Raw genomic sequence first — 13,163 nt, 5'->3', positions numbered from 1 at the left:
AATTATAGATATACATACCATATACTCATCGGGGGAAACCAAGAAACAATACAAATTAAATATTCATAACTATATATATATATATATATATATATATATATATATATATATATATATATATATATATATATATATATATATATATATATATATATATATATATATTTTTTGGACTGGATCAACAGGACAAGAAAGTAGCTTTGCTATCATTTCCATGTATGTTTATGTCAAGGAGTGGACTTACATGATAACTGAGGAGCTTTGCATTCATATCCATGCTAAAGAGTGGTTTGCTTTAAATGATAAGTGATTAGCATTGCAATCACTTCTATGCATGCCTGTGCTGAGGAGTGGATTTCAGTGATAAGCGAGTAACTTTGCAATTATGTCCAAGAATGCCTTTGGAGTTTATTTAAATGATTAGCAGATAACTTTGCAATCATTTCTATGTATTTCTGTATTAAAGATTTACCTGACAAGCGAGTAACTTGGCAATCATTTCTATGTATTTCTATATTAAAGATTTACCTGACAAGCTAGTAACTTGGCAATCATTTCTATGTATTTCTATATTAAAGATTTACCTGACAAGCGAGTAGCTTGGCAATCATTTCTATGTATTTCTATATTAAAGATTTACCTGACAAGCTAGTAACTTGGCAATCATTTATATGTATTTCTATATTAAAGATTTACCTGACAAGCGCGTAACTTGGCAATCATTTCTATGTATTTCTGTATTAAAGATTTACCTGACAAGCTAGTAACTTGGCAATCATTTCTATGTATTTTTATATTAAAGATTTACCTGACAAGCTAGTAACTTGGCAATCATTTATATGTATTTCTATATTAAAGATTTACCTGACAAGCGCGTAACTTGGCAATCATTTCTATGTATTTCTGTATTAAAGATTTACCTGACAAGCTAGTAACTTGGCAATCATTTCTATGTATTTTTATATTAAAGATTTACCTGACAAGCTAGTAACTTGGCAATCATTTCTATGTATTTCTATATTAAAGATTTACCTGACAAGCGAGTAACTTGGCAATCATTTCTATGTATTCCTGTATTAAAGATTTACCTGACAAGCTAGTAACCTGGCAATCATTTCTATGTATTTCTATATTAAAGATTTACCTGACAAGCTAGTAGCTTATAAACATTTTAGAGATATATGTTTTCGCAATGTTTTATTTTGTCCATGTTTAAATTATTGTATGCCATCAATGTTATCCATGCGATTGGCAATCAGAATTCGGCATTAGCCCATTTGAAGGTGTAGTTGATTCAGTACTCATTGCAGTGATCTCTCGAATCTATATAGTAATTGTAATCTTATAGGGAGACTTTTTTTTTGGGGGGGGGGAGAATTTATTGTCATAATAAAATCCCGATTTTAGCTGCATCTAGCCACAAACACAACACTGACGCAACATATCAACCGATATGTTGACATATCGCCTATCACGTGATGTCAGATCAAGCAAACGAACAGAAATTATAAAATAATGTACAATTAGTATGTGTTTTATAAATAATTCGATATGTTTTACGTTCTGCTACCGGTCTATATCCAGTGTGTTATTTCCATAACATAACAGAATGGATGATATGCGTGTCATTAAGTATATAATAAAAAGGTTACTGAGTGAGCATTAAAAAGTAATGGGTCCCTGGGACATTCGGCTCTTTGGCCCAGTATTTTTTTCAATACTGATTACCCTACACTTAACAAGCCTTTTGTTGAAGCGAATATGAAGCTTAATGTACCAGTAAACACTGTAATGGCCGATACGAAAAGGAGGTCAATATTTTAGGTTGACTTGTTTATTTTAATCTAATCTTTATGAGAATAAAGATATATAAAAAATCTTCAAAACTGTGTAAAATACCATTGCAAATGCATGACATTAATAACTTAATGTTATGATTCTATGTAATCTTTGACATCACGGCCATGCGACATGAAGAAATATCACGCGATTTACCCATTCAATGAAAATCCATTTCATACGGGAATCATGCACTAAAATAGAAAATAGTTCGGACACTCCATCTTTCCACATAGGGTACTAGAATTCATCCATATCGACCAATTTTCCACATACCTAGTTTTAGTTTTTACCATTATTAAGCAAACAGTACGCTATAATGAAGAAATCAAATAACCGTGTCGGGGCCCTGTAGAGGCAATGAAAAAAATCAAATAACCTTGTCGTGGCCCTGTAGAGGCAATGCAACATACATGACATTTTACTCAGTTTCATTGTACCCAAGTTACTAAGAATAGAAGAATTAAACTGGACATATTCAAGATCAGAATTTAACTTCTTCATATGAAAACTTGAGAATAGTCTATTCAATGCATTAACATTGCTAATTTCCGGATTAAACATCGCTAAAAGCGGAACTTTAACTCTGTGGCGTATATAAGGATTCTGCCACAAAGTTTATAACACGTTTACTGAAACTCTGATGCGATGTGCGTGGTGTTTTGTTGACTGCAAGTTCAGATGGAATGATCCCCGAATAGAATATATGAAAGAGCTAAGCGGCTACTTAGTGCCTCCATAGCATGGCGCTGTTTGGCTTATCAAATTTAATTTAATAGCATTGCACTTTTAAAATTTTTATTGCTGGATGACCTACTCTCGAGAGCCTGATTACAGCTTTGGTCAGAAATCTATAAGAAACAAACGATTTTATTCAGACTTTGATATTTCCAACAAAACTGAAACCGACTACTAGTACACTTTTGTGAACTTCGCACATTACTACTAGTACACTTTTGTGAGCTTCGCACATTACTACTAATACACTTTTGTGAACTTCGCACATTACTACTAGTACACTTTTGTGAACTTCGCACATTACTAGTACACTTTTGTGAACTTCGCACTTTTCTTGTTAATCTCTGTATGAAGAAAACAGTCATAATGGATACCGAGCATCGCAAAGTGTATAAGTTTATTATGTGTGTCTCTGTGTGTGTGTGTGTGTGTGTGTGTGTGTGTGTACAGTGCATAACCATGAATATTTATCGTATCCAAGAAAAGTGATAATATTTTAATTAGAATAGGGACTCTGTATCATCCTACTGGTAAAAACCAAACGATAACAGTCAATGTCATTTTTTGAACGAATAAGTCTGATAGCGTTTTTCTTTTATTTTTTGCAGTCAAAAGTCGATATTAAATAATGTATTGTTTAATTAGATGATTTTCGATCATGTCCTGTTAGAGCATTCGTATGACTAAAGTGAATACATCCGATGCTACAAATCCAAATTAAGATTGTGTTTCTTTTCTGACAAAAGATAATTGTCTTGTATATTTTATAATATTGCAATCACAACGGTTCTGGACGCATTAACTGAAAACATTTGCAAAACAACCGATCGATAGGAAATGCATTAGCTGTTTGCGATAAGCGGCAGAGTAAATTCAACAGGTTGAGTATCATTAATAAAGATTTCACAACTGTGGGTCGAAAAAAAAATACGTGTAAAGAACAAGTAATCACTATCGAAAAATCATTATCAAAGTAGAAATCCATACTACAGTGTTTCAGGAAACAGGTTTACTAAAATGCCAGTTGCATTACCACTTGTGTTGTAAAAGATCAAAGTCGCAAACGTGCACAATTTTTTACTCCCTTTTTTGTCTCTCTATACTATCTCCATAGTGTTATTGGGCCTATATATCATGGTGAGGTCAACGTTTACAGCCTACCATGTGCACATCCGTATGCATAAAGTTTTCTGCTTCGATGCATGAAATGTGTTTCTAAATACACACGTGTTTGAGTTGAATACCTCTAAATACACACGCGTTTGAGTCGAATACCTCTAAATACACACGTGTTTGAGTCGATTGCCTCTAAATACACACGTGTTTGAGTCGATGACCTCTAAATACACACGTGTTTGAGTCGATGACCTCTAAATACACACGTGTTTGAGTCGATTACCTCTAAATACACACGTGTTTGAGTCGAATACCTCTAAATACACATGTATTTGAGTCTAATACCTCTAAATACACACGTGTTTGAGTCGATTACCTCTAAATACACACGTGTTTGAGTCGAATACCTCTAAATACACACATGTTTCAGTCGATTACCTCTAAATACACAAGTGTTTCAGTCGAATACCTCTAAATACGCACGTGTTTGAGTCGATTAACTCTAAATACACACGTGTTTGAGTTGATTACCTCACTCAGCCTTGCTTATATGAAGCTAGAATAAATATGACTGTTAGTAGAAAATGTTTTAAAACCTACATACACCTAAATGAAAAAAGACGAACACTTCGTCTGATTTTTTACTTCGTTGCATCATGGTCGAAATGTAGGTCAACCAAACAAAACAAAACTAAACCCTACCAAACAAAACAAAACTAAACCCTATCAAACAAGCAAGCAGATAAAGGATTATCGTAAGACACGGACAAAAACAAGTTTGGGATTTTTTTAAAGATGGCTTTCGGCGACAAGATTTCTTCGATTTTCATGAATATAGATAAACAAAACATACGTCATCAACGAGCCAGTGAAGTAACCTCTTTTGCATGAACGGATGCGACGTCTTACTTACCACAATTTGCTGGAAGAAAAAATCAGATAAGCTCACTTATTCTATATGAAATGTCATGCTGGATGAACTTTCCGACCAAATTTTACTTGTAGTTCAATGATTTCTTCATAAGAAAAGAGGAAATCTGGTCGCAAGCAAACTATGGGTGAGAAGAGTGTTTTGTTTCGACGGTTATGAAACAAAAGCAAAGAAGTGTACAGCTAGGCATACAAAATGATTCACAACTGCATTCCTGTAAAAGAACTAAGATAATGTCACGACTAGTGCCCTCTCAATGAAGAAAATAGACAAGCAAACAGATAAAGCAATCAGGCAAGCATTATGAAAAATACAGCTTTAAGTCTGCATTGCGAAAAGAAAGGGTTAAATAATGAAACTACACATATTTGTGCTTTCCAGAATTATTAAGAACAATTTTGCATAAATGTTAACCAGATTCCAGACTTTAATTATGCTGGTGTAATCATTCAAACAAAAAGGTCAGTGAGTGTGGTACGTGCAAAATGAATTCATCCACTCATACTTAACACAAGGGTTGCCATAACAAAGTGTAAAGAATCCGATCTCACTGCCCCAGAGGACTGCCAAAATAAATGTAAATAACAAGCTCTCACAATCCCAGAGGACTGCCAAAATAAATGTAAAGAACCTGCTCTCACTATCCCAGAGGATTGCCAAAATAAATGCAAATTACATGCTCTCACTGTCACAGGGTCTGCAATAACAACATGTAAAGAACATGTTTGCACTGTCCCAGGGTCTGCAATTACAACATGTAAAGAACATGTTTGTACTGTCCCAGAGTCTGCAAGAACAACATGTAAAGAACATGTTTGCACTTTCCCAGGGTCTGCAAGAACAACACGTAAAGAACATGCTCTTACTGCCACAGAAAGCTGCCAAATCAAAATGTCAATCACATGCTATCACTGTCGCAGAGTGTTGATAAGCAGAGAACTTGCGCCCAACCTAAAACCTGTCCTACCTCTTTTTTAACATACGGTAACATGAAATAAACGATGAAGATTTTTTTAACTTGTAATCAGTTTCTACTATCCGAGCGTTTTTGTTTAAAGTAGTAAATCAGTACTGTCCAAGTTAGCGCCGGACTTCATTCTCAGATTTACTTCTTTATGAATAAAAGAGTGAATTCCAGTAAAGAATAGTCTTAGGATACAATCAGGAGCGGATTAAGGCTCACTGGTGCCCTAAGCACTGACCAATCTTGGTGCCCCACCCCCCTCCTTTCCACGTACACCTGGGAAGATAACCCTAGGGTGCACCATGATCAAGAAACAGAACATTATGATCAATTTGCACTAGTTTTATCAATTTTTTTTTACAAATCTTCATTCGTTTTTTTTTTCTTTTCACCCTTTTCTCAACTTTGTGGTGCCCCTTTGGCCCTGGTGCCCTAAGCACGTGCTTAGTCTGCTTAATGGTTAATACGCCCCTGAATACAATGTAATAAGTATGTATGTTGATATTGCTTGAATTATATTTGGCTTAACGTCTAAACAAATCATGAAAATGGAGTTGCGTGGATTCTCTGTGATAAAATCAGATCATCACTTAGGTGTGTGTGTGATTTGGATTTTTAAGTAGCTTTAACAATTTTTTAGTCATATCGCTACGATGTCTGCAGTGTGGTAGTTCATGGTGATGTCTACCACTGGGATAGAACCCACGACCTCCTGCATCCGAGGCGGACTCTCTAACTACTAGGCCACCGAAGCGGTTCGTCACTTATGGGATCATTAAATTATTTATTGTGCTGATTGCATGGATAAATAACCATTGCCCCTGAAAATGTGGAAATATTCCAAGTGATTATTGATGGAATTCCATTTATTCCCTTTGCCTGTCTATCCTGACTGATTTTCTGTTCAATATATATATTCAAAGCTAAAGTGATGAATAAGCACAATTAATAGCGACTTTAATATTTATCCTACTTCTATGGATTTCGTACTTGATTTCCATTATATGTAGATTTCAAAATGCGGCTAAAAGTAAGGACTTTTGTTTCTGAAATTGAAAATATTTTCTCCTATAATGAGTCTCTCTCTCTCTGTCTCTCTGTCTCTCTCTCTCTGTTTGGAAAGCTGGAGGTAAATTGAACAGGGCTTGATCGTACGCTTTTGAGCCAAGACAAAGCAAAGGTCGGCACGAGCTTCATATTGTAGAATAAGCACGTGTCAATACTCAAATAAACACATAATTTTATTACATTGCTTTATTAAGGAAATAGTTTTTAAACAATTTTTTAAGTTTGCAAAACATTTTTAAGGCATGTTTATATGCCAAAATTTAATCAGATCGTCATGGATAACAAATTTTAGTTTTTTGTTACCCCACTGTTGAGAACAAAAATAGTTTTGATGACAGTTCATGAATTGAATTTTTTTTAAAACTCTAACGTACCTATTGTCTCGAAAATTAACTTTTTTAAAATCTATTTGAGGACTTTTCAAGCGTTGGGAATTCTTAATGTTCACCTTCTAAGAGGATGATCATTTATTTTGTTATTAAGTCTGACCGTAATAAGAATCTAAAAGTGGAGGCGAATTGCAAGATGGGGATAACTCGCATGATATACTTCCCGGTATCCGACCAAATAAGAATTTGGCATAATAAAAAAATATTGCTATCTGAAAAGGTCAATATTCGGAAGTATCTCACCTCAAGAAAATGCATTTTGGGGGAGACATTTCTGAATGTACATCATCTTCTAAGAAAGCTGTTGGAGGGCCTTGCAAGATTATCAGAATTCGTCTTCGATGAGCATATTGATATTAAAAAAACAAACGCTTCAAAATAAAATTTATTGGAGTGCATTCCGTTGCTTCTTTTTCCCTTTGGAATAAAACGAAAACAAAAGCGATATGCAAATTGATATCTCGACTTCCTTTATTTTTCGCGGTCGATATTGGGTATTGGTATTGAAAAATCGACCGTCTTAACCAAATTACATATGTTGCTTTTACCTCAACATATTTCTTTCACAGTGACAAAATCTGTTTGCGAAATTTCCTAATCAAATTTATTTACTTTTGCCACGAATAAATTTCTCCCGGAAGAAGGTTAAGAAGAAGAAAGATAAACGTGTCTTATTTCAGCCATGGTAAATACCAATGGCGATATGGAATAGCCGTGCAGCAAAAAGAAACAAGCGAACCAAAATAAAATGATCGTTATACAACTTTTCTCGAACATGACTTGTTAACCCAATTACACGTACTGGAAACTTACCTGTATCACTGCAACTGTAATCACTAAACACAACGGTAGAAGTCATTTTCCCTTATCTCTTTGCATCAGCTATAAATAATTTCACTAGAATTATTGTGTTTTGCACGCTCATTGGGGCATAAAAATCAAATGCTTTTAAAACCAATTCCAGTATCGGAAACTCTTAAAGATACACAATTTCTAGTCCATTAGTGAATGAGTGAGTGACTGGGTGGGTGGTATAGTTTAATGAATGGTTTGGTTAATGGTATATTTGAATGAATGGGTGGGTGGATGGTATAGTAGAATAATTTGATTACGAACATGTAACAGTTAAAGGGAAATGAACGAAAAATTAAGAAGTTACAGTTTCCAAGCAACTGGTTTTCTTGTACTATATGCGCTTCTCTCTCTCTCTCTCTCTCTCTCTCTCTCTCTCTCTCTATATATATATATATATATATATATATATATATATATATATATATATATATATATATAGAGAGAGAGAGAGAGAGAGAGAGAGAGATCAATTGCTAGCTTATAAAAATGTTAAAGTGTTTTAAGATATCCTGTATGTAATTCCTAGATATGAAAAGCAATTACGATTTAGACATTAGTATTAGTATTCTTCTGCTTAGCTCCAAAGATGTCGGTCATACTCACGGCTTGTCTGCTTAGCTCCAAAGATGTCGGTCATACTCACGGCTTGTCGGAATTCTAAACAACGGGCAATAGAGAAAGCTCTCTGAAGAAGCGAGCAGAGAAAGTGTCAGTAATACTGTGTGCACAAATATTTCCCCAAAATTGATATGTATTTACCTTTCACTATTAGTATTTTTGCTTGAAGGGGAGATTCTCAATTAATTTATATTTCTTTACCTTATAATATTTATATGGCTAGCAGCTTTGTATAATTCATATATAGCTTTGGGAGTCCAATCTACTATATATATATATATATATATATATATATATATATATATATATATATATATATATATATATATATATATATATATATATATATATATATATTTAGTCTGAGTAATATAAGATCCCCTAAACTGATCTTTTTTGTTTGCAAAAGCAACATAAGCTATAAACATGTGTTGATTATAATATAAGAAGGAAACACTTATATGCACAGTATGGTATCATGAATTGTTGACCATAGTGTGTGTCTGCTATATATTTAGATATACGTCCTGCAAGTACGAATTTCGGCCTTGAATGGCAATTTTTTGAATATATCTTAAAAAGTGAAAAATATATTTTAATACAGCCTTTGTGGAAATCCGCATGCCTTCCAAAATGTTATTTGAACTATTTTCTTGAGCAAATGTTAAATCTCTTGCAGCCATAAGCTGATCGATAGTGGACTCCATGTATGGATTTTAGACGGGTTTTCTTAGTATAATTATGTAGTAAATTATCCATGATCCAAATCCAGCAGTAGCACGGTCTATTGATCGAAATGGCAGCTTCTGTGTCGTTGCCAGGTGATATATGGGTTGCTGCAGAGGGCTCTGGTACCTTTCCTATATATTCATTGACTTGCTGTATATGAATTATACCCGAACGATCTCTTTCAGGACGAACGTTTAAATCGATTTGCTATAAACCTCCATAGCTCCGCTTATTCTTCTGCTTAGCTCCAAAGATGTCGGTCATACTCACGGCTTGTCGGAATTCTAAACAACGGGCGATAGAGAAAGCTTTGAAGAAGCGAGCAGAGAAAGTGTAAGTAATACTGTGTGCACAAATATTTCCCCAAAATTGATATGTATTTACCTTTCACTATTAGTATTTTTGCCTGAAGGGGAGATTCTCATTTAATTTATATTTCTTTACCTTATAATATTTATATGGCTAGCAGCTTTGTATAATTCATATATAGCTTTGGGAGTCCAATCTACAACGGAGCACACCAGATTGCAGTAAATAATTACAAAATGGTAATAACTGAAACTGTTTCAATAACTGGGATTTCAAGCATGAAATTACTTCAGAATAATTATTTCACGCCTATAATTTTACGGTTATTATTGCTGAGAATTTATAATGCATCCCCGCCAATGGGAGGCAAACAGTCAAGCTTGATACACGATGAGACCTAAGGACATAAAAAAAATGGTCAGCGAGTAAAGTATACATTGTGAAAAAGAACGGCTTTATTTGACATATTAGTCTCTAGTTAAATTTGTATTTGAGTTTGTTGGCGAAATAAAATTACAAAAAGCTATTAAGACCTACAGCAATGTTTTTTCATTTTTATTATAGCATTGTCTCATTATAATAAAGCATTTAGGTTTGCCATCGATACATTATCCTACCCAGGTGGGTGTTTGGGGTATCTAAGGCGCTCGCCGTTATAGATCACTCACACATCTCACCTATGTCCGCGTGACTTCTCGGCTCAACGGGTACGTGAGAAAGCTTCCAAGTAGCTTTCCTTGGGTCTACAGTTCATCCTGAGATCTTTAATTTTTCCTCCGCCAAATATACCGACCGCCATGTATGATGTACTGAAATCCCCACAAAACCAAACAAAAAATATTGATGTGTCTGATATTTAAATTCCCACCAATAAACTGTTCAAGAAATTACAAGTCATAAGAATTAATATTCATTCATTCATTCGTTCCTTCCTTCCTTCCTTCATTCCCAAGGTCGTGCAGTATTACTCAGAAAAATAAACTCTTTCCTATTTTCCAATACAAATGCAGTAATATATAATTACCGAATGAGTCTCGGGCTCGGCCAATGTGGATACGTGAGAAATCTTGCCAGTAGCTTCTCGTGGGTCGGTGGTTGTTTTCGGGGTTCACCCGGGTTCATCCTCCACCAATTATACTGGCCTATCGTGTGCTGAAAATATGGCGTTAAACCCTACAACAACAACATTACTTAATGCACAAATCTGAGAATACTGATGTATATACCGTCATATCTGTTCTATTAATTCCTGGGTTCTTCAGCAACCATTTATACTAACCTATTTTGTGCTGATAAATGGGGTTAAACTCTACAACAACAACATTACGTAACGCACAAATTAGAGAATACTGATGTATATGCCGTCATATCTGATAGTTCAGTCTCAAATTTTTTCTGTCACATGTGTGATATAGTCATCCCTTCCTGTGTAAGCTGTGATACTAAGAACATCCTGATGTATGAAAAATCGAAATCAGTGTTTTTAAATTTTAATTATAATTATTTACTTAAAATAACAAGTTATTTGATATACACGTTGATGTTTCGGAAGGCAGATGACACAAACATTAGTTCGAAAAAATTATAGATAGCAGTTTCACTTCTTAAAAGTAACAATTTAACTTGCAATGATAGTTTTTCAAACAAGTAATATAACTAGCAATGATAGTTTTGCAAACTAGCAATATGACTTGCAACGACAGTTTTTCAAACCAGCAATATAACTTGCAATGATAGTTTTTCAAACTAGCAATATAACTTCCAATGACAGTTTTTCAAACCAGCAATACAACTTGCAATCACAGTTTTTCAAACTGGCAATATAACTTGCAATTACAGTTTTTCAAACCAGCAATATAACTTGCATTGACAGTTTTTCAAACTTGCAATATAGCTTGCAATGATAGTTTACAACATTTGCTCTGTGTGTGCGCGCGTGCGTGCGTGTGTGTGTGTGTGTGTGTGTGATTTGGATTTTAACGTAGCTTTAACAATTTTGCGATGTCTGCAGTGTGGCAGTTTATAGTGATGTCTAGCATTGGGGCATCATGCCGCAGACATATAGCATCATGTCCCACCCAGTCACATTATCATAACATCAAGCCGACCAGTCATAACACTAGCCTCTTAATGTTGAGCGCCTAGCGAGGCATTGCTATTATCATTTTTATAAGTTTTTGATTAAGCCGATAAACCAGCCCTTCACCCGTGATGATAATGACTTTCGGATGAGGGGCTGATACACACATATTCATTAAAAGCTGCAATTATCTGCATCGAAATTTAGTTGCACACATCGATGCATATTTTATACATTTTTCGGTATTTCTCGTGGCTGTGCAGCTACCGTCGGCTGAAGGATTATTTTGGTGACACGTAGATTATATTTCCTGAGCAAATCATGTTTGGTGACTAAATCCACATGGAATAGCACAACCATATGTATTGTGGCCATTTTGAATTTCGCGCTTGATATGGCTGTTACCAATTACTGGTATGTGTCTAAAGTGTACGCGGGTTTGTGCCGGAATGATTTGTATGCAGCAAAATTTTATATTTTAATGAACAGCTGACATCAGACCCACAACATCGCTCATCAGTATCAAAAAAGATTTGTGGGGTTGATTTATCGGACTAGTCTTTGATATGACTCGGCCGGGGTTCGAAGCCGCGACCTCCCGCATCCGAGGCAGACGCTCTCACCACTAGGCCACCGGAGCGGTCAGTTGCTATGTGAATAGTACAATATTTGACAAACATTCTACATAATATTTGCATGTATTTTTGACACTTACCGTTTGTGTTCTGGTTCACAATTAATTGTACATATCATTTTATTTTTAAAAAGTTAAAATTTAATTTTGCAGGAAAATAAATTGAGACCAACATGGAACAAAATGGACCTCGTTATTTAAATCAGTGCATATATGGAACCAAGTAATCAGAAGTTTTATTGGTTTTTATTGAAGTGTACGGTATTTTATTATTGGAATCAGTGTATACATGGAACCAAGTAATCAGAAGTTTTATTGGTTTTTATTGAAGTGTACGATATTTTATCATTGGAATATTTGCATACTCCTAATACATTTCACGAAACAAATTCCTAATACATTTCACGAAACAAATTTGAATTATTCAAAATAATCAGAGATAATGATTCTTTCAACTTTGCTAAACTTTATTTGCCAAAAAGAAATATGTAATGAGCGAAAATCTCAACTGGCGATGTTCTCATTTGGAAATATACTCACCGTGCTGTTATCAACAACAACAATAATTGCTTTAATATGTATCTTTCTGTTGGACATCTCATGTACAGAACAAATTCATAGCATTTTTGCATTCACTTCACCAGTTTTTCAGAGGGGCCCCGAGTGGCTGAGTGGTCTAAAGCGCTCGCCGTTACGGATCACTGCCATCTCACCTCCGCGTGAGTTCGAGTCTCAGCCTCGGTTAACGTTGGTACGTGAGAAAGCCTGCCAGTAGCTTCTCGTTGGTTGGTGGTTCTTCCCGGGGTTTTCCAGGGTTCTTCTTCCACCAGTTATACTGGTCGCCATGTATAGCCTATCTTGTGCTGAAAAATGGCGTTAAACCCTACAACGAC

General features: G+C 35.0%; 1 protein-coding gene and 1 long non-coding RNA gene across 2 annotated transcripts in view; one reads left to right on the top strand and one right to left on the bottom strand.

The window, feature by feature from the left end:
* The window catches only part of LOC149798935 (uncharacterized), a 41,411-nt gene that overhangs the window by 27,158 nt on the left and 1,090 nt on the right, over window positions 1-13,163 (bottom strand). The window lies entirely within an intron of this gene.
* The window catches only part of LOC149798934 (uncharacterized), a 32,545-nt gene continuing 28,776 nt past the window's right edge, over window positions 9,395-13,163 (top strand). Inside the window, exon 1 of the mRNA XM_089957847.1 lies at window positions 9,395-9,580. Coding sequence (XP_089813973.1) covers window positions 9,501-9,580 — 80 coding nt within the window. The 5' untranslated portion in view covers window positions 9,395-9,500. The remainder of the gene's footprint in view (window positions 9,581-13,163) is intronic.

Source organism: Sinohyriopsis cumingii, chromosome 5 (assembly GCF_028554795.1).
Source record: "Sinohyriopsis cumingii isolate HCF-2022 chromosome 5, ASM2855479v2, whole genome shotgun sequence".
Taxonomy (NCBI): domain Eukaryota; kingdom Metazoa; phylum Mollusca; class Bivalvia; order Unionida; family Unionidae; genus Sinohyriopsis; species Sinohyriopsis cumingii.
Note: the sequence above shows the minus strand (reverse complement) of the source record. Positions and strands in the feature narration are given on the sequence as shown.